General features: G+C 62.3%; 1 protein-coding gene and 1 long non-coding RNA gene across 2 annotated transcripts; both read right to left on the bottom strand.

Moving 5' to 3' along the window:
* Positions 1-1,243: 1,243 nt before the first annotated feature.
* Positions 1,244-25,126, bottom strand: PTK7 (protein tyrosine kinase 7 (inactive)). Its single transcript, XM_083828588.1, has 20 exons — positions 24,974-25,126; positions 13,050-13,343; positions 12,288-12,390; positions 11,632-11,822; positions 11,261-11,408; positions 10,430-10,560; positions 9,920-10,186; positions 9,614-9,747; positions 9,147-9,282; positions 8,902-9,021; positions 8,542-8,691; positions 8,129-8,279; positions 7,717-7,844; positions 7,355-7,558; positions 3,718-3,873; positions 3,318-3,550; positions 2,726-2,806; positions 2,494-2,645; positions 2,227-2,405; positions 1,244-2,078 (listed from the first exon to the last, which is right to left on the bottom strand). The coding sequence occupies exons 1-20, from the start codon at positions 25,002-25,004 to the stop codon at positions 1,918-1,920; spliced, it is 3,150 nt and encodes a 1,049-aa protein (XP_083684714.1). The 5' UTR covers positions 25,005-25,126; the 3' UTR covers positions 1,244-1,917.
* On the bottom strand, positions 18,912-24,844 carry LOC310896400. The gene is made up of 2 exons (XR_014581451.1): positions 19,996-24,844; positions 18,912-19,717 (listed from the first exon to the last, which is right to left on the bottom strand). It is a non-coding gene; the product is annotated as an uncharacterized lncRNA (long non-coding RNA).

Here is a 25,126-nt window from a genome sequence, read left to right as displayed (position 1 = left end):
GCCAAGAAACGGGACCAAAGAGCAGGACGGGATGATAACAAAGCTGCGGCGCGCACCTAGGAGGTGGGAGCACCTACGAGGTAGCCCAAAACATCCCTTAGAGCCCTGGCTTGAGCTTAAATGCAGCTCCCGGGCCACCTCCCTGGGCAGGGGCACCCAGCTGAGGCTGCTTACACCAATTTGCTCCCATTACTTCCCTGCAGGGCAGGAGATGAAAGCGGGTCAAGCCACAAGGGAAGTGCTCCTGCGTGCTGCTCTGCGCCCAGCTGGTGTCCTGTGGTCCTCAAAGCACGCTGGGGTAAGGGGGGCTGGGAAACCGCGGGGCCGAAGCAACTGTCAGGGGCTACTGGAAACACCTGGCTTGGAGATCCTTAGATTTTATATATATATTTATATATCTCCTGTCCTGGGTCGTCAGCAGCTGGGACAACTCATACCCGCTTGCTGTCACCTCGTACTGTTCCATAAACGCCCATTTTTTGACCCCAGATGGTGGTCCCCTGGTCGGGCCCTTGTGCTGGTGCAGCCATGCTGCTCTCCAGCCATGGATATCACAGGTCGTCTTCCCTCCCCAAGGCTTTTCTTTGAGATGTTCCTTCAATTTGGGCTGAGACAAACGGATCCCAAGCCTGTCAGCTGCCCAAGGCCTCCTCTTCTCCCGCAGGGGCCCGAGTGGGATGCCGATACCCCGCTCCCCTACACCACGTTCAGCCAGGGCTGTACATGTTCAGCCCGCTGTTTCCAATTAGCTTGGCCAACATCTGTCCTTTCCCCAAGGATACAGAGCTTTTTCATGACATCACTCCCAAAAATACACAACCCCAACCCCCAGGCTTTCTGCACCCTTGGGGTCTGGAGTTTCTCCTGGCTCTGGTGCCTGCCCGTTTAGGCGCCTCGCTGCAGCCTTCCCCTGACCCTCCAGCACCTCCACAGCCTGTCTGGGTAGCAGAGGTAGGAAGGGGATCCTGGACGCTTCCTGTCCATCGCCGATGAAAGCAGAGCCAACTAGATGGAGTTTATTGGGTCCGGCGTTGAGTATCTCTGGTGCTGGAGAGCTCGCAGCTCCTCTGGCGCTGACCCAAACCACCACCACCACCACGCAGGGGGGATGCCCCGGCAAGGAGCTTCTCCTTTCCAGGAGATGCACGAGATGTGATGGCACGAGTTCCCCTGCCATCCCCGGCCAGGTCTGTCCCCCAGGAACCACGCGGAGGAAAAGAGTCAGGCACGCATTGACAGCAGGGTCTTACAAAAAAAAAAAAAAAAACGAAAAAAAAAAAAGCCTTCTTTATTGAGAGCAGCACATAAAAACCCAACAAAACCCAACCCTTCTTGGCTGCGGTACCCTCCGCTCAAGCAAACAAACTAACCCACTCTAGGCTGCGTTCCAGTAACAGAAATACTATGGTGGGGAGGAGGCAGCGCGCTGGGGGAGGAGGGGAGGGGGGGCGCTGCCCCCAGGACTCGTACAAAAAGAAAAACAACAAAAAAACACACACAAAAAAAAGGCACGGGGTCATGGGGAAAAGGTGGTGGAGCGTCTCCTTCATATGCCAGGCACTTTGTGTTCCTGATGGCGGGCCTGTGCCCACAGGCATGCCTAGCACAGACGGACGGACGGACAGATATGCACGTGGCGAGCGGGGAGGGGAGAGCCTGGTGCTGGAGCCCGGCTCTCGCCGGGTGAGGGGGGGGCCGCGCACCATCCACACCGGCAGCCCGCGGGCTTTTCGGAGCCACGGAGAGGAGAGGGGCAAGGGGGGAGTACACTGGCTTGTGCTTCGAGTCCAGCAGCCGCTGGTGCCGCGCAGCGGGGTCGGGCTCGGCAAGGGGCCGCAGGAGTGCCGGGGGCTCCCCGGGCACCCGCAGGCCCCCCGCCCGCCCCGCCGCGTCCTTCCCCAGCCAGGGGCAGGGTGCTCAGGCTTTGCTGTCGGCCGGGCTGTCCCCGAGGGCGGTGGCGAGCTCGCTGAAGGAGGGTCGGTCCTTGGGGCTGGGCGCCCAGCAGCGCTGCATCAGCTTGGCGAGCCGCGAAGGGCAGCCCTCGGGGTGCGGGAGCTTCGTCTTTCCCGACTGCAGCCCTGGTGTGGGTTGGCAGGATGGAAAGGTGTTGGGAAGAGGCGTGATCCCCTCCGCGGCAGCACTGTGCTGCCAGGGGGGACACCCTGCTGTCCCTGAGGAAAGGGAGGGGGCTACGATGGCGGCGACAGCGCGAGGCGCCCCGCGTACCTGCGAGGACCTCATCGTCCGCCAGCGGGCTGTACGGCATCTCCCCATGCGTGAAGACCTCCCACATGAGCACGCCGAAGGACCACACGTCCGACTTGGTGGAGAACTCGTCCTCCAGCACGGCTTCGGGCGGCATCCAGCGCAGCGGGATCCAGGCCTGGCGGAAGTGGTAGTACTCGCTGCGGGCAGGACAGGCGGGCGGTGAGTGAGGGGGGCGCCGTCCCATCCCGGTGCCGTCCCCTCCCACCAGCCCCCTCCCCGACCGACCTGTTGTACACGTCCTTGCTGAGGCTCAGGGCCGAGACCTTGACCTGCCGCTGGGCGCTGACCAGGCAGTTCCTGGCCGCCAAGTCCCGGTGCACGAACCTGCCGTTGGAGAGGTGCTCCATGCCTAGCGCCACCTGCGTGCACAGAGACACCTGGCCCCAGAGGGATGCTGGCACCCCCTGCCCTCCCCAGAGCCCCCGGCCCCGCCGTGCTTCGGAGGCCGCGCTCCCACCTTGTGCTTGGTGCTGAGGGGCTGGGGCTTCAGGGACTCGTCCTTGCTCTTGGAGATCCTCAGGAACTGCTTCAGGTCCCCCTAGGAGACAGACAGCAGCTCAGAGGAAGCACCTTCCCGTGCTCATCAGTCCCATCGCTCCCACTGGGAGCACCGTGGAGCCTCTGTTCCTGGGCCACAGTCCTTCTGGTCCTCGCCCTGTAGGGCAAGCTAGTACCTCCCTACGGGCTAAGATCAGGGCAAGCAGGCCTGTTGCTTCCAGGAGGTCATTCACGCCCCAAAAGGCTTCCTTCCTCTCCCCCCATGCCCACGCTCCCCATAAGAGCAGTCCGCATTTGCAGCCCTTCTGCAGCAGGGGGTCCCACAGCTTCAGGAGGAGGAGGAGGAGGGAAAGGACAAAGCCCCCCCCCCCCCCCCCAGGTCTTGCAGGAGAACCCCACTCCTCTGAATTTTGGGAACACCAATAAGCTCAGCATGGCCTCCCCAAAATCACTGTCCCTGTGCCACCAGACTGGACCACGCCACACCCGCGGGGCTCCATCTCTGCTGTCCCCCCACTCTCGCTTGCTGGCACTGCTGGCAGGGCCCTTACCAAGTCCACGTACTCCAGGACCATGTAGTGGGGCTCGGCCTCGCGGCACAGCCCCAGCAGCCGCACCACGTTGGCGTGGTTCAGCTTGCCAAACATCTCCGCCTCACGCCTGAAGTCCAGCTGCAGCTGCTCGTCCCGCGTCTGCAGGCTCTTCACCAGGACCAGCGCTTCGCCCTCGCCGTCCTCTGCTCCTTTCGCCTTGGCCAGGAAGACTTCACCAAACTCCCCCTTGCCTGGAAGTGCGGAGCCGCACAGGGGAAGACAGCGCGAGTTAGGACAGCAAATTTAGGAAGCCCAGGGGCTGCAGGACCTTCCGAGCCCCAGCCCGTTGAGTTTTCTGGCTGGGAGGTTTCAGCCCCGAGTTTCCCGCTGAGAATTGGGATGGGGTGGCCCGGCGTACCCAGGGTAGTGATTGTCTGCAGGTTGGCACGGGGGAAGTGCATCTTGTCAGCGGCGCTGTGCCGCTTGCTGGCCCCAGAGCTGCTGCCCAGGTTGGTCAAGGCCACCTCCTCCTGGATCTCCGCCGTCGTCTGCCCGTTCTGCAGCAAAGCACCACCTGCAGGGGACACGCGTGGCCTCAGCATCCTGCCCGGCTGTGCTGGTAATGTCACACTGGGGACCAGCCCCCTCCAGACCCCCGAGGACCCCATCCTCAGGCTGCCCTCCCTGCGGGCTCACGTCCGGCCCCATCCCTGCCAACCCTGCAGCCACCCCTGAAATCAGACGCTGAGCGATGGCGTTGGTCCCAGAGCCAACTGGCCCCATCTGGCCTTGTCCGTCCCACGCCACGCTGACATCCCCGAGGGGTGGCCACATCCCCACTGCCCACTGAGAGAAGTCAGTGGATCAGATGCGTGGGGCGGAGAGGCCCCTGCTCACGGTCTTTTAATGCCCTAGAGACCCATGGGTCCCTCTGGCACCAGCTGCTGCAGCCTGACCCCCCCGCTCCCGCGATGCTCGCCTTGGTAATCACCAGATCAGCCTGGAGTTTCTTTTACCACCTGGACTGAAGCACCTTACAATTAACCCCAGCAGACTTTCTGATTAGGAAGCCCGCTACGAATTTCCCCAGCACGAACAGAAGCCAGCGAGCAGGAGAAAACATTGCCTTGAGAAAGCAGCGAGCCCTGCGTTTCCCCTACAAGCTGCCTGTGTAGACAGCAAACCTGGACTTTTAGCGCGGGTACTGCTCGGATCAGACCTGGCGCTAGGAAGCGAGACTTTCCACGGGCTGATTGTAAGGCGCAGGGCACAGCGCCCAGCTACGGTGATGCGTGTGCAGCATCACCCTGTGTCACTGCACACACCCCATCTCAACTAGCCCAGCATCCAGGAAACACCTGGCCGTGCAAAAGAATTTAATCAGAGCATTAAGACCTGACCCAGCCGGAGGTATCCCCGACAGGAACCACGCTGCCCACGATCCCCATCCAAGGGTGTCGTAGGGCAGCACGGGTACACACACGCTCGCACCGCGTGCGCCCAAGAGAGGTCCCTGCCCTCCAGCACGTCTGGCCACGGTGACACGGCTTTGCCACAGGTAGGTTTGGCGCCGAGATGCTATAACTTAAGAGCCACGGCTACCGACAGTTGTCCTCTGCCACAGGCTGGAGTAATATTTACAGAGGAGCAGAGTGAAAAACACCATCTGCCCTATAAATCAAGGCTCGGTGCTGCTTACGCTCGCCCTGTTTTTATGCTAATTGTCAGCAGCCCAGCGCTTAGAAACTGTTTGACCCTCCGCTGTCTGCAGCAGTGACTGATGGTGTCTCAAGACTGGAAGCCCGAAGCCAAGGGGATAATACAAGACCGCTGCGACCGTGCCAAGAAAATGCCGAAGGCTGCAGAGCGAGTACTGTGCTGCTGAGAGACAGCGCCAGCAGGCGGCCGCGGCAGGCGCTCCTGAGCACAGACATCGCCGATCTTTCACGGAGCTTTGATCGGACAGACGGTAACAAAGGGACCAGGGAGATGAAGTTTCATTTACACGGCCGGCAGCGCAGGGGGGGACCAAGTGCGGAGTGCCTGCTCTGCCCACCTGCCCGCACCACGTGAGCATCTCCTGCAGAAATTAGCACAGGCTGACACAAATTCAAACGCTCCCATCAGTCCACACAGCTGCTGACCTCCCCAAATTCCCTCCGTGTTCACCCAAAAAAGCAGCACGGTCAGACAGAGGGACACTGAGAGCAAGCACTCGCGTTGCAGAGGATGAGGCACACCAAGGACACGACCTTAGAGGGCAACTGACTTGTCAGGAGCGCATCGATCCGTAGGAAATCCATTGCAAGGAACCACCGCAAATCCATAGGGAGGTCAAATCTGGCCGGGTCCTGGGGGCACTGGGAAAGTCAGCTGGCGGCCAGCCGGGGAGCACTCATCCTCAGGTAGGTGCTGAGACACTTCAGGTCGCCCAGCTAAAGAGGGACCGCATCAGAAGTGACGGTGGGGAGTCACTCCACCGGAGCTGAGAGCAAACACAAAGCGCTTTTCCAAGTGAGGCCACGGAAGGGCCAAAAAGGAGCAGAGACATCCGGGCAGCTGGGTGAGGGCTACAAGCAAGCCAGGACGCATCTCTCTGACAGCTAAACTGGTTCCAGGTGAAGAGAATAAGAAGGGGTAAAGTCTGGCAGAATAAAAAGAATGTAATAAGGACAGGCCAAAATAAAATAAAAAAAACTGAGGCAACCTGAAAAAGGATTAAAACAAATTCTTTCCAAGAGGATGTTGGCCAGAGTCTGCTGGCAAGAGCGGGCTGCCTGCAGGTTGGCCATGGGAGAGGCTTGCAGAGGTGACACTAGCAGGGCACAAAACTGCAGAGATGTTCCTGCATCCCTGCTCCCAGGACATCCCCCAGCCAGGCTTGTCTTCTGGAGGTTTGGCTCTGCTCAAAGTATCGATACAAGAGGGAAAACAGCAGCCAAACCCCGTGGCGATGCTCTGCCACACCTCACAGCTATCCCCAGAAGATGAGGACGCGGCTGAGTGCTGGAGAACTGGTGCAGGAGGAGGTGCAGGGAACTACACGGGGAGCAAAACTCGCCTGCAGCCCATCCCTCAGAAGACCTCACTGGGATCAACGATGCAAGGACAAACCTGACATTAGAGAAAGAGCTAAAACAGCTTCTGGAAATGAAAACGATGCTGCGGAGAGCTCGAGGGTTCACTGCAGGAGTCACGAGCTTGTGCACAGTGGGGCCCAGCAGGGGTTTTGCAGGGTCTTAGGGAACAGCTGTTAAAAAGCAGCTGAGCTGCCACGGGATGGGAAAAAATACCCTCTGATGGACACAAGGTGGTAGGAACCAGCGCAGTACATCATATTGCCAACACGGAAGGGGTGCCGCTGCTGGCAGCTGCTTGCCAAAGCCACCAGCTCCGCTGGCAGCAAAGGTCGAGGCCAGCTGTGGGCAGCCGCAGAGCGATGCTGAGCACCGCGAGGTGCAGCCGGAGCTGTAAAACCGTGCCTGGGGAAAGCAGCCCCCACGTCCTGCTGTGTCTGCCAGCGCGGGGAGAGGTGCTAGGTGGCAAGGAGGTTCTTCAGGCAACTCGTTATGCTCCAAAGTGCCTTGCTGGAGGATGCTGGAGGTGCGTAAAGCTGTTACGGGTTTTGGAGACAACAGGGTGAGCTCCCAGCAGAGTTTGGGAGCGTTCAGCGAAAAGTCTCCCCTGCAGCACCAGGAGCTGCTGAACTGGGGTTTGGAGAGGCTGGCAGAGCACGACTGCTTCATAGGGATACCGCCTTTCCCTTGGCAAAGGGCGTGTGTGACCCCACAGAGGGGTGCTGGAAGCAGCAGCACTACTCCTGTTGCAGCAGGCAGGAACGGCCACGACACGGAGCTGGGACGCAGGCTTCGCACCAACTTGCTGGGCTCCCTTCCCCTGCCTATTTCTCACCCGGCAGCAGGTTTCTGCCCCCAGCCACAGCCAAATCCAAGAGCAAGATACCTTGGGGAGCTCCCTGCTCACCCTCAGCCCCCCCCAGCCCAGGGCTATGGGGCAGGCAGGGAAGCCCCCACCCCCGGGGGTACTGGCCTCACCGTTCAGACACTCCATTTCGGGCTCCTCGCCCTCCGGGTGCTTCTTCAGCCTCTTGGCTTTCCTCCGCTTCTTACAGTAGAACATCAGCCCCAGCACGATAATAATGTAGGCGACGGCTGCCCCCACCGAGAGCCCGATGGTCTGGATCATCTTGTAGGGCGTGTGGTTGCTGGGTCCCTCGTCCTCCTCTGCTGCCGGCTTGTCTGTGGGGCAGAGAGCAGCGAACCCGTGAGAGCACGGAGGGATTTCCCAAACCCTCTTTGGGAACGTGGCAGGGGAAGGCGAAAAACCCCAGCAGCAGGGCCCAGAGCTGCTCCAGGGTGGCAGGAGGCCACGTCCCGAGGCTGGGCACCTCCCTCACCTACGACGTAGAGGAAGGCCTCACGGTGCTTGATGTTGCAGCTGTTGCCAGCGATACAGGTGTATTTTCCGGAGTCCTCGGTGGTGACGTCGTAAATGACCAGGGAGCCGTTGGGCATGATCTGGATCCTGCCAACCACACAGAGCCCTTTGCAAACATTGAGAGGGCAGAGGCAGGCGTGGGGCACCCGCAGCCTCGTCTCCCCAGGACAGCTCAGCCTCATATCCCTGCCGTAATCGTCCCAGACCTCAGCGCCCAAGAACAATCAGCTGCAGCTCAGCTGGGGCCAGGAGAGCCCTTGGACGTGGGGACAACTGACCACGTACCCCCCAGACTGGCAACCTGAGACCATGCTGTTGGTACCAGGTGCACACAATGAACCCCGTTCCAGCTCCGAATGGAGGCCGCGTACCTGGGCAGCAGCTTGCTGGGATCCAAAATCTTGTCCTTCCCTTTCCACTGGATGTGCGGCACGGGGTCCCCCTCTGCCTGGCACTGGAACATGGCCGTGTGCCCCTGGTACACCGTCGTGGGCTCTGGCTCCAGCTTGAACGTGACAAAAACTGCAGGTGGAGAGGATGACACGAAGGCTGTCAGCTCCTGGGAGTGACACCGAGCCCGCGTAGGAGAGCGGGGCCAGCACCAGCAGCGTGGCACATCCTCTAGGGCTGTACCCAAGGCACTGGCAAAACAGATGCTTGAGCACCATGGGGAAGAGCTCAGGGTCAGGAGAGACGTTTGTCCCTGCAGGGACATGCCACCCAGGCAGTGACATGCCACCCAGGTGACCCAAGAGAGCCGGGAGGCTTGCTGGGGAGCCCTCACCTGCTACCACGAGCTGCACGGTGGCGCGGATCTCGCCCTGCGGGCTGTTGGAGGCAATGCACGTGTAGTTCCCCGAGTCGCTCCTGCTCACCTTGTGGAAGGACAAGATGCCGGCGTTGTGGCTGACGTGGGACGGCAGGCTGCTCCCATCTGCGGGACGGCAAGGACAGGGATGTGGCGGCCACACGTGCTGCGCTGTGCCACGGGGCGGCTTCCCTGCTCTAGGCGGCCCTGCTTGAGCGGGGGCTTGGACCAGATGGCCTCCAGAGGTCCCAGCGCCAGTGGCCAATGTCTGCCACTCTGTGGGAGCTCCTGGGGTCCATGTCGGGGACAGATGTGCCCCAGCCAAGCCCCCCTCACCTGTTTTAGTCCACTGGATGGTGGGTTTTTCCCGGCCGGTGGCCGAGCAGGACACCGTCACCTCCTTGTTGAACTCCATGCACTGCAGCGGCTGGGGCGGGGGGGTGAACTTCAGCTTCTCTGCAAGAGACAGAGGTGCCCCGTTCGGTGCCTTGGCCACGGGGCGGGGGGCACCGGAGACCCTCCTGCCAGGTGAGAGAGCTCCCTGCAAGGAGAGGGAGCGGAGCGCGTGGCAGCACACCCACCTAGCACGTGCACCCGCGCGTAGCCCTCGATGCTGCCCGCCGGCGTGCTGCTCACGCACTTGTACATGGTCCCGTCGTACACCTCCACGTTGTTGATGCGCAGCGTCCCGTTCTCCGAGATCTCGAAGCGTGAGTCCTGACCAGAGATGGGGGCGTCAACAACACTGTCACCAGCCCTGGAGCTGCAGGAGCGCCACGGGCAGCGTCCCCACGCAGGGCTGGTGACAGCCTTGTTTCCCAGATAGGGGCAGCCCCGCTGAGACCCCCCCAGAGAACTGCCCTGTCACCACCCCAAAAGCACAAGGCACAGCCAGTCGTGCTCCCGCACCCCAGTGGGACGGAGAGGGTGCCAGGGGCAGCGCCAGGGATGCCAGGGGTGGGATCAAGGTGACAAAGAGCAGCAGCAGGGGAGGATGGAGCCCAGCAGAAGCGCCCGGGAGCAGCGGGGACTTGCCCTGTCGCCTCACCTCAGAGATGGAGACGCCGTTGCGGTACCAGGTGACCGTGGGTTTCAGGGAGGCCTTGCTGAGGCAGTGCAGGTACCCTGGCTTGCTCTCCTCCAGCTGGCTGTCCTTGGGCATCTCCACCCACTTGGGTACCGCTAGGCATGGAAGAGAGGGGTTACACGGGGCCCGCTCAGCACCCTACATCCAGCCCGGGTGGGCAGTTCACAACCAGCCACGAGATGTGCACAACCAGCACCTCCCCAGCTCACCCCGAGCACCCACCCAGCCCTTCCCGATGCTCCCAGCCCTTCTCAGAAAGCCGCCTACTAGCCACAGTGATGCTCAGCTCCTGTTTCTTCTCCCCGGCCTTGTTGGCAGCGTGGCACGTGTAGGTCCCCGCGTCCGCCTCGGTGATGCTGGTGAAAACGAGCTGCTCTGCCTCTTGGTACACCCTGCCGGCAGGGGGGATGCGCTCCTGGTTTCTCTCCCACCAGACCTGCGGCGTGGGCACGCCCCGCGGGGCGGCGCAGGACACGCGGTGCCCCTGGTTCGCCGTCAACACCTTCGGGGAGAAGGGGGCCATTTCTTCGATCTCTGAGAGGAGCGACAGACAGCAGGGCTCAAACAGGGCAGCGTGGCCGTCCCACCTGCATCACCACCCCCCCGGGAGCCACCAGCACCAGCAGAGAGCACGCAGGGAGTGAGGACGAGCAGTTTCACAGATAAACCAAACACCACCTTGTGTACTGGCCCGCTGCTACGTGGTCCCAAATCTCCAGAGGGGCAGGGCAGCTCTGGGACTCGCTGCCCGCCCCATCGCCGGCCCCAGGACCTCACCTGCCAGCTGCAGAGTCGCCTTCAGCACCAGAGCTTTCCCCCTCTGCCCACGGCCGACGCACTTGTAGACACCGGTGCTGCGAGCCTTCACCTGGGTGATCAGCAGGGAGCCGTTGGCGAACACGGTGGTCCTGGGCACGCGGGGAGAGGCAGACCTCAGCGGGCGTCTCTGCAGGACGTGGGGCACAGCCGCAGCCCCGAGCTGTCCTACAGGAGCCCACGGAACAAACGGGGAGACCTCTGTGCCAAGCCAAGGCTTCCCAGCGCGGGGGAAGCAGGGTGCAGGAAGAAGAAGGTGGGACGCGCGCTTCGTCAAGGAGACGTGCTAAGAAAAGTCTCTTCTTTGGAGCAGAGCTGGCTTTCGTGGAAAGAGGCACCCCCAAACAGGCCAGCTGGCACAGCCAGGAAAAGGAAAAGGGGGCACAAGGTGGCGCCCGGGAGCTGCCAGGCCACCGGGCATCTGGCACCCAGGTGGCACCGCTTGCCTCGCACGATCCCGCTGCGCGATCCCCGGCCCCAGCATCACCACTACGGGCACCCCGGCCAGGCTGGGAGATGCCCCGGGCTCTGGGGATCATCGTACGCAGGCATCTAGGGCTCCCAGCCCCACAGACTCCTCCGGGGACAAACCACTTCCTAAGTCCTACGCAGGGGAAGGCCAGACAAAAGCACCAGGGCTCCGCTGAACCCAAGCCAGCCGAGCTGAGAAGCCACCGCGGTGGCTGATGCTGAACGCCTGGCCAGGGTTTGGCCCCTCCCGCTCGCTTCTGGAACACGGTGCCCCCTCCCTGTGCCTCCCAGCCCTGCCCACATCACCGGGGTCCCTGTTACTTGGATCTGTTGGTGACGGGGTTGTCCTCAAAGAGCCACTCCTGCGTGGGAGGGGGCACGGCCGCGAACTGGCAGTCAAACATTGCCTCTTCGTTCTTGGTCACGATGAGGTCCTGCGGGACGATCACCGCCTGGGGAAAGCTCTCGTCTGCAACAGCAGAGACCACAGGAGGGTGAGGGAAGCAGGGGTACCCTGGGCTGCTCTTTACACCGGAGGAAACCCAAAAAAGAGCCGGGAGCACGCTGCACGGACACTGTGGCCCTGAAGGAGGCAGACGTGCCAGCAGAACCCTAGTTCCCAAGCCAGAGCTCAGGGAAAGCCCCTTCTGCTTCTGGAGGGACCCGGTAAAAGAGCCAAACGCGCGGCTCACCGATGATGTTCAGCGTGAAGTTGTCCTGGCTGCAGACGGAGCCGACGGCGCTGCGGGCGCAGCAGTAGTAGACGCCGTTGTCGTCGGGGCTGGCGCTCCGCAGGGTGAGGCTCCGCTCCTTGCTGCTGACGGCGTAGGTGCCGCGGCCGTCGGGGAGCGGGGCGCCGTCCCGAAACCACTGCCACGTGGGGCTGCGAGACAGGGGCGAGAGGGTGAGCGGGGCGCGGGGTCGGCGGCAGGGCTCCCTGGCGAGCACGTGTGCGGGGGGCACAGCCCAGAGATGGCCCCCGTTCCCTGGCTGTGCGCTCCCACCGCCGGCCACGACACACACACGAAGCTATGAGACATGCAGCCGAGTGGACGGGACATGATCGGGAAGCGACGGAGAGTGACTGCAGCACACCAAGCAGCGCAGCGACCGGGCTGTCACAGCCCGTCCTTACTGTGCTCCTCGCTACGCGGCTCCGAGGAAGCCGTTTGCCTTCTCCCCCGGTGCTCGGCCGCAGGCTCAATCCTGCCTTTCGCCTTCCCTAGGCTCTACTGCGTCCTCGCAGGAGAGAGGAGGAGAGAGAGACAGAGAGAGAGGGGGAAGAGCGCGCGGCGAAGGCGCGGGGGGGACCTCCGGCCGGGTCTCCTCCTCGGGGGGCAACCCTTACCGCGGGTGGCCGTCGACGTGACACCGCAGCACCACGGTGGAGGAAGGCTGGATCTCAGCTGCGCTGGCCGGCTGCTTCAGCACCACGCTGCCCGTCTCGATCCCTGCGGGATTGAAGGGAACGTCAGCCTGGCTGGCTCTGGCAAGTGCCAGCTCGGTAATAAATAACCGGGCACCGGCTTAGAAACACGTAAACCCCCGGAGACAGCGCGGAGCAAAGGGACGCCGCCCTGCAAATGTCCCGCTTTGCCCCGGGTGGCTGTTCCCAGAGGGATGAGGTGGGCTCTCAAGGATCTGCGGTGCTCAGGACACGCTTGGTGCAGTAACATCCATACAAACGGGGACGGCAGCATCTCTGACAGCCTTGGGAGCATTAGAAGATGCGGGGGCCTTGAAGGCGTGAAGGATGTGGTAGCCAGAGAGGAATCATGGAACCATTTAGGTTGGAAAAGACCTTTAAGACCGTCGAGTCCAACCATCAACCTGACACTACCACATCTACCACTAAATCACGTCCCTAAATGCCACATCTCTTAAACACCTCCAGGGTGGGGACTCCACCACCCGTTCCAATGCCTAACCCTGTTTTCCCCGATTAAATTCTTCCTGATATCCAACCTAAACCTCCTCCGGCACAACTCGAGGCCATTTCCTCGCGTCCTGCTTGCCCAGCCTGTGCTGCCTCAATGCCTGACCGTCGCCCCCCGTACACCCAAGCATTCCCAGCCCCGTGCCGTCCCAAGAGACCCCTCCCCGCACTCACACTTGATGTTGAAGGACGCGTTGGCAGTGCGCGCCTCCTCCCCGCTCAGCGAGTTCCTCGCCACGCACTGGAAGTCCCCAGCATCCCGGTGCCGGTCGACAGCGGCGAACTGGAGGTTGCTGCCTTCCTTGAAGCGCTGCTCCGTGTCCTGGACGGGCAGCCCGTTGTGCAGCCACTCGAACTCCACGTGGGCTGGGTCCTCCACCTCGCAGCGGAGGATGGCGCTGCGGCCGTGCAGGGCGTCCTGCGAGTACGGCTCCTTGGTGAAATGGATCATCGCCCGAGTCCCCACCGCTGCAGGACAGAAAAAGGAGGGCGCGTTTAGGGCGCGTGGATGGGCAGAGAGGAGTCGGGAAGCACAAGGTGCTCACAGCAGCCTCCAGAGAGCTGGAACTGTGGCATTTTCATGTGGCATCCCCCCACATGGGGACGGGGCTGCCACGAGCCAAGGAGAGCCCCCTGCTCCCAAATGTTGGAGCGCAGGCAGTTCCTCAGGGAACTCAGATGTTTCTTCGGGCTCCTCTTGTCCTGATTTTTTAGGATGTGTGCAAGCCCTAACCATGCAGCAGGATCGTACCCGAGAAAAACACCCAGGGACAGTTTCCAGGATTTCCTCAAAGCCTCTCTCCTTGGGGCCAGGTCTCCACCTCACCTGCACATCCTCAGGTATCACCCAGAAAAACTGCTCTGGAGCAAGGCCCCCGGGAGCGAGGGAGCACAGCACAGAGGGCACAGCACCAACACCCTGTGCCCAGGGCTCAACCCACTTGCGAGGAGAAACCGAAACAAGAAACCGCAGGGGCTGACCCCAGGGTCCGAGAGCGGCCGTGGGGTGGCTCTGCAGGGCTGGAAGCATCTCTGCCAGGAGGAAGAGAGCCACTTTCCCCCAGCCATAGCCAGCTGTGCAGCCTGAGCTCGTTTAGCAAAGATACAGGCGAGCTGCCCTGTGCTGCGTTTGCCGGGCGGCGCTGGAAAGGCCCAAGCACCCTGCCTCCAGGCAACAAGCCCTGCCCGCGAGCTCGGTGCCTGGGGGACCTGGGGACAGGGCAGCCAGCGCGTTCCTCAGCCCTGCTCCTTCCTCAGCCCTGCTCGACGTGGCTGCCCTACGACGTACTCCTAAATCCGGCAGCCGCCTGGCCGCAGGCAGCCGTGCAGGCGCTCTGCTCCGGTTACCAGCTGGCCGCAGAGAGGCGAGCAGACAAAGGGCAATTCAGAGCACGCCGGTCGCTCCGCGCTTCTGCTCCCAGCACCAGGCTCTGCGGGGAAAGAGGCCAGGCCAGGCAGATGCTGAGCACCTTGGAAGCACTCTCCTTTGAGGGACAGAGAGAAAGCGGTCAAAGCGGCGCGCTCCCGGCACTGCAAGGAGTCGGAAAGAAAGGGTTCAGAAAGGATTGCATCCTGCTGCCTCAGCATCCCCCGTGTCCCGGCAGGAGAATACCCACGCAGGAGAAGAAACCCTCGACACATGTTTCTGGCCTAAAAGCATGGCTGCAGAGAGCTTTTTAGGAAAGCTCCGGCCCAGTTAGATAAACACGGCTCAAAGCTCAGCTCACTCGGAAACGCCTGGTGGGGTTTTACCCAGAGGATATCTCATGGAACCACAAAAACTTCCCGGCGAGGCGGCCGAGGAAGGCTGGGGAAGCGTGCAGGGAAGCAGGGCTGGTACCTGCAGGTCCCCAGGGCAGCGTTCCCGCACCCCATGGAGCAAATCATCCGCAGGGAGGGGACAGGCACCAGCAGGAAGGAGAGGAGACAAAGACCAGGTCACATCCCAGCTCTGAGAGTGTACGTGCGGCAGGGATCTGGATCCGGCACCCTGCACGCACCGAGGCATCCCCCTGCTCAAAATTCATCTCGTTTCTTCCAGGAGGCACCTCGCTTCACCTCTCGGGCTGCCCCCAGGACTGCAGCCCCCTCCGAAAGCTCCCCCAAGCCCATCTCTGCTCGAGCCGGGGGCGGCCAGGCGAGCGCATCCTGGCCCCGCCTGACGGGCCTGCATCTTGAAGCAATCCAGAAAGATCATTGTCTCCTTGCCTCACGACATCGCTGGGGAATGCAGCCTCGACCACAAAGCCCTCAGCTGCTGCGCAGCCCCGAGCCCTGCCGTGCCTGCAGCTCACCTACAGCCGCGCCGGGGAAGCAGAGCTGGGAGCAGGCGGCGGGGCCCTGTGGGACGCCCCTGCTCCTCCCCGCCATGGGCCACCCATCCCCGGGCATCTCCTTGATGAGCTAAAAGCTCTCAGCTGAGGACACGAGGGGAAAAGGAAAGGATCCGTTTTCTTTTTTCTTTTTTTTTTTTTTTACCCCAAAGAGCTTAGGTTAGCAACCTCTTGAGACACCGCAGCTGACGCAAGGACGTGAGTAATCCCGGAGCTGCTCGCAACCAAACAAGGAGCTGAAGGCACGGGAATAGGAATTGGGAAAGGGCTTCAAGGCTCCCTGGTTTGGGAAGCAAGCCCACGGGGCTTCTGCAGCTTGCAAGCCAGCCCCGCACCCCAGCCAGGCCGCAGCAGTGCTACGCTTGCTGCCAGGGCTGCTCCGGCCAAGCTCGCCCCGGCTCGGCTCTGCCAGATGTGCGAGCCAGCTCCTCTGGTGCTCGGCATCTGGAACGGCAGATCAGAGGGGTTACAGCTCATCTGGAGCACCCAGGGCAGCAAAACCCGGGGGAAGCCCACCCTGTGCTGCTTCCCCCCAGGGGGAGCCCTCCTATTCTTCTTCTCCCGCTGGCAGGAGGGCAGCGGGACAGCTGGCTTTCGGGACTGAAAAAAAAGCCTGAACCACAGGTACCAGGATGCCACAGAAGGAGCCGGGTGCAGAAATCATCACGGCCAGCACCCCAAGCAGTTCATCTTGTAGAGGACACGGCCGGCTGGCAGAGGACCTTGATCGCTGGGGAAGGCCCTGGGCACCTTGCAGTGACCACGAGAGGCACTTTCTTGGAGGAGAGGCCAGGGACACAGCTGGGGGAGAGGATGACGATGGCCTGAGATGCCCCAGCTCTCACCACTGACCAAGGTGGGTGGCGAGAGCAGCCCAAATCCATCTCCAGGCTGCAGCCTTTCAGCCTCAGAGTGAATAAGCGGATTAGGAGACACCTTCACCATGCACAACCAACCCCAAGCAAAACCAGAACCCCAAGCCGCCTGCAGCCCTTCTCTGCCTCCCGCCGAGCAAGGACCGCAGGCCAGCGCCTGCTCCGTGTCCTGGCGAGGCTCTGGGTGCGTGCAGGGCCCCGCACAGGCCTCCCATTCATGGCCCAAGCAAGCCATGTGTTTCCTGGCACAGCTCATTACGAACACGCTCCTATAAACACAGATTTTTGGCATGCCAGGACTGGGAACGGCACGCGGGGCAGCTTTTTGTCCCCTCCTGGTCGCAAGCACAGGGCCAGCACGCTTGTTTCCACCAGCTGAGGCTGCAGAAGCAGGCAAAAAAAAAAAAATCCTTAATGCTTAATAACACAAGCAAGCCCCTGGCCGGGTGGGTCGGTCCCTGCAGCCACACCAAGCGGCCGCTCGGAGCACGCCTGCCCCGCACACAGCCCACCCCACGGCCCCGCAGATCCTGCGGAAACGGCAGCCGAGCCAAACACCCCGCGAGATTTGCATCTCCAAATGATTTCCAGCCAGCACGTTCCTCTCCGCGAGAGGTTCCATTTGAGAGAGCCTCCCGAATGGGTCGAGTTGCAATAAAGCCCTTCTCCCCCGCCAGGCCAGATGGAAATGGTTTGGTGCGGGCGAGGAGCTCTGAGCACGGCAGGTCTGCTCCGAGCGAGCCCGACATCTGGAAAGCCTTTGGGCGCCCATCACGTTAGCCTCTTAAAACCACAGCGTGTCCCACTCTGCTTAAAGGAAAAGCACCGACTCGCCCCGTGCCCAGGAAAAAAATCATCCCCTACGGGAGTCGCCAGCAGGGCTGGAGGGGTGCAAACTGGCCTTCCCAAGAGATGCTCTGCTAGAGAGGCTTTGGCTCCATAAACCTTCCAAGTGGGATTTACTGCTCCAGAGGAGAAGCGACCCAAGTTCAAAGCAGGCACGGAGACAGCCCCATCCTGCAGCAGCTGCAGACATCTGCTCATCCCACAGAACTCGGCCGCTTGGCCTGGGTCCCAGATGGGAACGGCAGGGCTGCATCGCTCTTTCCTCACCTCCACCCCCGTGTGACAACGCACAACCACGTCTGCAGCAGACTGGGGCCACTGCAGAGCATCACAGACCTCAGCAGGAGCCCCACGGCAGCCACAGGCCCTCGTCTGGGAACGTTGTGGGACCCCAGCACCTCTCCCCGCCAGTCCCTGCAACCACCAAGAAGCCAACTGCACACTTCGAACCGAGCTTTAGAAGTATTTAGAACAAAAAATAAGGAAAAGCCACAACCACTTAGCGCGATCCCCATTAGCCTCCCCGGCGCTGCTCGGAGAGCTGCAGGGGGTTCTCCCCCCGCCGTGGTTGGGAACCCTCCCTGCCCTGCCACGGCCCGCACTTGGGAATGGCAAAGCCAAATTTCAGAGTGGTTAAAACAGCAGAACAAAGCCACCGGGGGGCTGGGGACCGTAAATCAGCCGCCTGGCGAGGCAGCGCTTGCCGCACCACACCGGGGCGCAGCCGTCCCCGGGAAGAGTGCCGGAGCAGGCAGGAGCTGCTCGCACATCCGTGGCAGGAGAAAACCCCAGGATCACCGAGAAAAAGGCTCCAGAGCGTGACCCCGCTTTCCTGTAGGGGGAAGGCCGCAAGCAGGAGCTGGGAACCCCGCTGGCCCCATTAAACCCTCCGCAAGGCCCCGCCAGCCGAAGGCTCCCGCGCAGACACCGCGCCGGCCGGGCTGCCAAGCCCCAGCGAGGAGCGCGAATGCTTCAGGGGTGACTCAGCGCCGGTGACGGCGCTGGCTGCGCCCGCCGGCCCTGCCAACTGACTCTCCCGGGCGTGCTCGGGGCCCTCCAGCAGTTCCCCGGCTCCCTCCGGACGGCTGATTTACGGCCGACGCGTGCTGCTGGCAGCGCGGCAGGTCGGAGGCGCAGCTCTGATCGGCGGGGCCCGAACGCGAGCCATCGGTGAGCCCCGGTGGCCAAGGACAACGGTGTCCTGGCCTGCATAGCGTGGCCAGCAGGACGAGGGAAGCGACCGTCCCCTTGTACGTGGCACTGGCGGGACCGTGCCGTGATCACTGTGCTCAGTTCTGGGCCCCTCACTACACGGAAGATGTTGAGATGCTGGAACGTGTTTAGAGAAGATCAGCGAAGCTGGTGAAGGGACTGGGAAACGAGACACATGAGGAGCAGCTGAGGGAACCGGGGCTGCTTAGGCTGGAGAAGAGGAGGCCGAGGGGAGCCCTCATCCCTCCCCACAACCACCTGAAAGGAGGGGGTCAGTCTCTTTTCTCAGGTGACAAGCGATAGGACATGAGGCGACGGCCTCAGGTTGTGCCAGGGGAGGTTTAGGTTGCACATCAGGAAGAACTTCTTCATGGACAGGGTGGTCAAGCGTTGGATGGGCGGCCCAGGGCAGTGCTGAATCCCTGGAGGTATCTAAGGGACGTGTGGACGTGGTTTAGTGATGGGACTTGGTAGGTCAGGCTGACTTGGAGATCTTGAAGGATTCTTCCTGAAGGATTCTTCCCAGCAGGGTAATTCTGCGATTCCCCCATCCGACGGAGGCAGAGCTCTCTGGCAGACACAGCAAGGGTGTTTTGCGTTTCTGCCACAGAAGGGAACACAGCAGGCAGACGCCAAGGAGAGCCAGGACAAGCCCCGTGCTCCCTGCGAGCAGCCTGGAAGCACGACGCCTCCCCAAAATTCAAGCAAAGGCATGTGAGAACGCCGAGGTCCTTGCCAAGCAAAACCCACCTGGTGGTGGAGGAGCACCCGGGCAGCACCACAGCGCCAGGCGGGTCCTGCCGGTGCCAGAGCTGGCTCAGGGCTGGGGGAGAGACCCCAAACCAGGCACAGCTCAGCATGGGCTCCACAAACACCCCAAGGGCAGCAGAGCGGGGAGAGCAGCCGGGGGCTGGCCAGGAGGAGGAGGCACAGCCAAGAACTTGGAGGCTTGCGCTGTTCTCAGGGACTCCGAGCCCACCCCTCCAGCCTCGAGGAGGCTGTGTGGAGACGGGGACGACGAGCGAGGCCGTGGGTCCGGCTGGAGGTGAGCGAGCCTCCGGAGCATCCTGCTTCTCCACTTGGGTTCCCGCAGGTTCGACCTGTTTGCTCCCCTCCCCTCCCCTCGGAAGGGGAGCAGCACTCCTGGGAAAGGCACTCCCGACAGCAAGCGCCAGCTTCTCCCAGCCGCCCCAAATTGCCCCGCACATCCAGCAGGGCTGCAGACGAGCGCAGCTGCCAAAAGGCCATCGGGGAGAGACCTGAAATGGGCCCGCTCCACCGGCTGCGTCGGTGCCTCTCCCACTTGTATGGGCTCACGAGCCTCTCAGGGGCAGTCGGCACGGGCTGCTGCGTGTCACACACCGCCACCCCTCGTCACACCGCCGTTCTTCCAGCAAAAAGCATCATCCACAGCTCCCCTGCTCCAGCCGTTCCCTGCGGGGCCGCAGACTTCATCCCACTCCGTCTCTTCGTCGCTGGAAAGCTGACAGGCAGCCCCAGCTCACGGCCGCCGGCAGCAGGGAGGGCACAGAAAGGCACAGACCCTTGTTTATTTTCATCAGAGCCACTTCTGAACCTATATTAAAAGCCACAAAAATAGGAGAGCAGCCAGAGCAGCTAGTATTTCCTGTGCTCATGCAATATTAATTAAAAGGTGGCTTCTCTGGGAAGCGCTGCTGTACTACCTCTCTGCTAAAAACGGAGACAAGTCGCTGAGTGGGGAAAATGTGCAAGCAGGGCACTTTTGGGAGCACTTTTACAAATCGATAGCTCGGCAGAGCACTCACCGCTGGCAGGCCTAATGCAAAGCCCCAGCGAGAAATGAGAGCGAAGCCCAGGTATAACTTGACTCACCGAGACTGATCCGGTGATCGAACCTCCTTGAGAAACAAGTGCTTCTGTCCACAGCAGCAGCACGGCCGATCCCCAGGGCGCCCGGAGAACACGTAACTCTTCCCGGACAGCCACTGACCCACGGCGTGCTGTGGTGGGGCCAGGAGAGCAACCAGGGAGAGGGACGGGAGGCAAAGCTGGAGAAGGAATAGCTGCGCCTGGGCCAGGGCAGCGGGAGAGAGGCAGGACTTGATGCGGCCGAAGGCTACAAGCACACGCGAGGCATGGGGAAAGTCCTCAGGAGCTGACCCAACAGAGAAAAAGCCACGTGTTGCCCCCAGAGCTAGACTTTTCCCTCGGATCTCGGCGGATACCATCTGCTTGGAGCTGGCTGGAGGACGGGGAGGTCTCACGGCACCCGGGATGTCTCCCCGTTTTCCAGCGCTCGCGGCAGGCAGGAAGGAGGGAGAGGACCCAAGACAAACAAAGAGCAGCGCGCAGGAAGCTCTGTTTGCTTTGGTCCGCGATGATCTTCAGCTGCTGGAGGAGACTTTGCGCGTTGGCCCCCCTCCAAGAGGCAACGGGCTGACGTTCCTCAGCAGCACCAGCTCCTCTCCGCTCCCGGGGACGCTTCGGGCAAGCTGGATGTGCGCAGCCCTGCGAGGCTGCCGGGTTTTATCGCCTCCCGTCACGCCTTTGCCGGGAAAAGGACCAGAAAACCACCACCTTTCCTCCCACTGATGCGGGCACCCGCTTGGTGGCTTCCACGGAGCCGAGGCCACGCCGCAGCAGGGGGAGCGAGGACACGCAGCAGAGCACGCTGCGTGGAGAGCAACAAAGGCACCTGCAAGCCGCGGCTTGTCCCGCCTTTAACCATTTGGAGAGTCGCTGTGTGTTTTGGAATCAAAGGCTTTCTTTGTGCTCCCGAGGAGGCCAGCGAGCAACCCTAATGAGGAAAGTTGTTTATACGAGGGCTTAAGCAACGCGGCGCCCATCTCACGCCAGCAGCGCGTTTGACAGCACGGGCAGAAAGCCCACGTTGCCTTCAGCCCTCCCCTGGGCAGCGAGGACGGGGCCCGGCCGCTCCATGCCATCGCTCCTGCTTCAGGGCACGGAGGACAGAGAGAGTGGGACCGCGGTGACAGTCCCCGGGAACTGTGCCGCCACTCTTTGGGGCGGCCCGAGCTGAATTTATGTCACCCAGGAGCCGACACACAAGTCACTTTGACCCCAGCCCCGTCCCGCAGGAGCTCCCCACGCACGCAGCAACCCCCGTCACTTCTTCCCCGCCTGCAGCGTCTCATTGCCCAGAGCTGGAGGGTTCGCGCACCTGAAAGCTGACGTGCCACCCCGTTTTCCAGACGGCAGCCTGCCCGTACCAGTTTTCCTGCGGAGCCCCGCCGCTGACGTAACCCCCCCCAGCCCCACAGAGGTCCCAGCCGCCCCGCAACCGCGGCTTCGGCGGAGGCGCCCAGGACGCGCTCTGGGGCCCTACGTAAGCAAAAGACAAACGCCCCAAAATCAGGAAAATCCTGCTCCGTTCTCACTAGGAGAGAGGTCATCGGCACCCCAACACCTCGTGACTGCGGGGTCATCGGTTGAAACCTCCTCCCCAGACACACAGCTCGTGTGTCCCCGCTGTGCGAGGGGAGAGGAGCCGGCGGGCGCCCACCGCTGTCCCCTTGGATCCGTCTGGTTTTGGTTTCTCCTCTCTCGGGCACCCCGATGCCTCAGCACCCCTCTGTTCCCCACCGACAGGGAGGTTTTAAGCAGCGAGCCGGGCCTTGCCTGGACACCACCTAATGCTTTACGGGATTAAAACGAGATCTCAAGATGGGTCCTCGCGGGACGCCTTCACCGAGGGGTCAAAATGGGAGAGGGGAGATTTTGGAGAGTTGAGCAAACCGAAGAGCCTACAAGGAGTACCAAAAGCACCTACCCAGCAGCTGTCCCAAAGCGCCCCGGGACGAGCAGGCTCAGGAGAAGGCCAGCCCCGTGTCCCAGGCTTCCAGAAGCTGCACGCTGCTCCGAGGTGCCCCTCGCCTCTCCTTTTGCTGATGGCACAGCACGCACGGGTCACCTCTCAAAGGCAGCCTCTTCTCCGAGCAGACAGAGAGCGCTTCCCCGAAAAAAGGCAAGGCTTAAATTAAGACTAAGAGTACTGTACGGCTCAGCCTTTTAAGCTCAGGAAAAACATTTTTGTATTAAATCTTCAAAAAAAAATAAAAAAATGCTGGCACACGGAGCGAGGAACGGAGCTGGAGCAGCAGTCAATGAGAAGCACATGCACTGCAGACCTGGCTGCCAACACAAATTGATGCTTTGAAACAAAGACCACTTGTGTTTGGCTCGAAGATCTTCCCCAGCTACTCGGCGGGGGCTGCGCGGACTGAGAGGAGACACAGGTAAAGACCAGGGGGTGGCACTTGGTGCCGAGCACTTCCCCCGAACAAAGGAACGACCCCAAACGGAGCCCCTGCCTCGGTGGGGCGGCACGGGTCCATCCTCCTCCCGCTGCGGCGTGCCAAAGGAGGAGGAAAGGTGAGACAAACCTTTGGGTAGGACTCCTCGCTCTGAGCTCGGGCGGCATCCCCACCTCACTGCTGCCAAAACCTCACGAGGACACAGGGCGGGAGTCGCAAAGCGCACGCGGAGCCGCGCAAAAAGCCCCAGAACCTGCAGCATCCTCACCTGCTCCCCACCGGGTCTCCGTCGGAGAGCAAACCCTCCCGTGCCCAGCGGTGGGATCGCTTCTTGCAGGCATGCTGGCACACGAGGCGCGCTGCAGCAGCGCTTTAACCCCACCGGCGTGAGATAACATCTGCTCTCCCAACAGATGCGAGGCATTTACGAGCGGCAATTGGATGCCACCCCCCAAACATCCTCCAGGCAAGGAGCGGGACGCGGAGCCAGACCACCCAAGGGGCACCCCTGCCGCGCCGATGCCCAGGAACCACCCGGTATCGGCTGTCAAATCGCCATTTTTTTCCCCCAAAATGCACTCGTTGATTTCTTCTGTCCCTGTCCCTCTCCCACCTCGAGCACGACCAGCCTTCTCCAGGGGGGCGCGCACAGTTTTCACAACCCCCCCCCCAAATTTAACATCACCACCCCGCAGGACCTAACGCCTCACAAAGGAGAGATGCCTCCGTGCCTCGCCGCCCTCCAGGCCTCCCCAAAACCACCCAGCCCACGAGGCCACCGCCCCCGGCCCCGTCTCCTCGGGGTCCGGGCAGACAATCGCACGTCCCCCCCCAACCTCGGGGGAATTTTCCTACCACCACGGCGGCGGCGACCGCCTCGACAAAGAGCACGTTTGTGCCCGAGCCTGCTGCTAAATGCGCGGTTGTTCCCGGATCCCAAATATCGAGGGCTGTGGAAACACCCACTGCTAACGCGGAATGCTTCGCATTCCAGGTCGGAGAGCCGCGCTCGGAACCGTTCAGGGAGGAAAGAGTGTTTATTCACCGGAGAGAGGTGTAGGGCCGGCTATTGACTTAAGCCCACGTGTACTCGCTGGAGGACAGCTTTGATCTTCGCGGCCCAAGCGGGAGATGAATTGCAACGGAGGGAAGAAAAATATTAGTGTAAAGCTCCCCGAGCAAATACCCGCAGCCGGGCCTCATGGCCTTCAGATCTCTTTCAAGTGCCCTGTCGCCCGGCCCCGCTCTCCCCTCGCCTTTCCTCCCAAACCCTATGCGCCATGGAAGAGGCACTGCTGGCCCTCCGGGGCCACGCTCACTGCCCGCCAGGCCTCGAGGCTGGCCGAAGGAGCGCCACAAAGACGCGCGGTCCTGCCGGTGAGAGCACCCATCACGCCGTGGAACCACGGGTGCTCACGGTGGCTGGAACACCTGCCTCCGATCGACCCGAGACCGCGTTTTAGGAGATGGGAGGGCGGTCTGGGATCGATTAGGGGGCCGGAGGACGTCCCGAAGCTATGCGGGAGGTGACATCCCTCCCTCTGCTGCCAACTCTTGGTAGTCCAAGAGGCAATGGACCCGCTGCGGGGACAAAGGAGTGCCCCCAGCCGTGGGGTCCCCATGCCTCCAGAGCCCCGCTGCGTCAGGAGCTGCACCCCACCGAGGGCACCTCCGGGTCCCGAAGGACACCAGGTGGTTCTGGATACGGGAGCAGCGTCGGCTTCTCACTGCTTGGCCCCAAAACGTCCCAGAAGTGTGCCGAGCAGCACAGCTTTCCGGACGCCGAAGGGATGCTCGCTCGGATCAGCCTCCGCCGTGCTCGGAAGCAGACGGCGGCTTGGGCGCGAGGAGCAGAGGTCGCCCACGTCGCGCTGCTGGGGGTTTGTGTCGGACTCTTGAAACCCGAGAGGAATTCCGAGACCTCATCCGGCCGCTCCCGTTTTCGGAGGTTTTGCGCTTTAGGCTCGCAAGCGGGCGCGGGGAAGGCACCGCCGCGCCGAGACGCGGGACGCGAAGGCACGTCCAGAAGGAAAAGAGACATTTGGGGCTTCGGGGCTCGCCAGAAAAGTTGACTCAGCGAATATTTCCCCGCACGCTCCGGCCGAGGGCGCATCTGGCGTCGCCGCCGTTGAGAGGGGGCTCGGCCGGGCAGCCCGAGCAGGAGGAGGAGGAGGAGGAGGAGGAGGAGGAGGAGGAGGAGGAGGAGGAGGAGGAGGCGAAGGGGCCGGGAGGCCCGGAGTACATACGTGGCGCGGGAGGGATGAGCATCCACGGGGAGAGCACGGGGAGGTCGGCGGCCTCCCTCCCTCCATTCCAGCCTCCTTCCACTCCAGCCTCCCTCGCTCCCAGCCTCTCTCCCTGCCTCCCAGCCTCTCCCCCAGCCTCCCTCCTTCCTTCCCAGCCTCCCCCCTTCCTTCCCAGCCTCCCCCCTTCCTTCCCAGCCTCGCTCCTTCTCCCCCAGCCTCCCCCCTTCCCTCCCAGCCTCTCCCCTCCCCAGCCTCCCCCCGTCCTCCCGCAGCCCCCACCCCCCCCGGTCGGTGGCGGCTCCGCGGGGCCCGGCCCGGCCCCGCACTCACCGAGCACCAGCAGCGCCCGCACCGCCGCCATCCTCCGCCCCGTCCCGTCCCGCACCGCCCCGCGCCGCTCAGCGCGCGCCCCGGCCCCGGGCCATGCCGCCCCGCCGGGAGGGGCTTCCGGGGGCGGCGCCGGCGGAGGGAAGTGGGCGGGGC

Source organism: Anser anser (genome assembly GCF_964211835.1).
Source record: "Anser anser genome assembly, chromosome: 3".
Lineage (NCBI taxonomy): Eukaryota > Metazoa > Chordata > Aves > Anseriformes > Anatidae > Anser > Anser anser.
The sequence above is the reverse complement of the archived record's forward strand: the minus strand, read 5'-3'. Positions and strand labels throughout refer to the sequence as shown.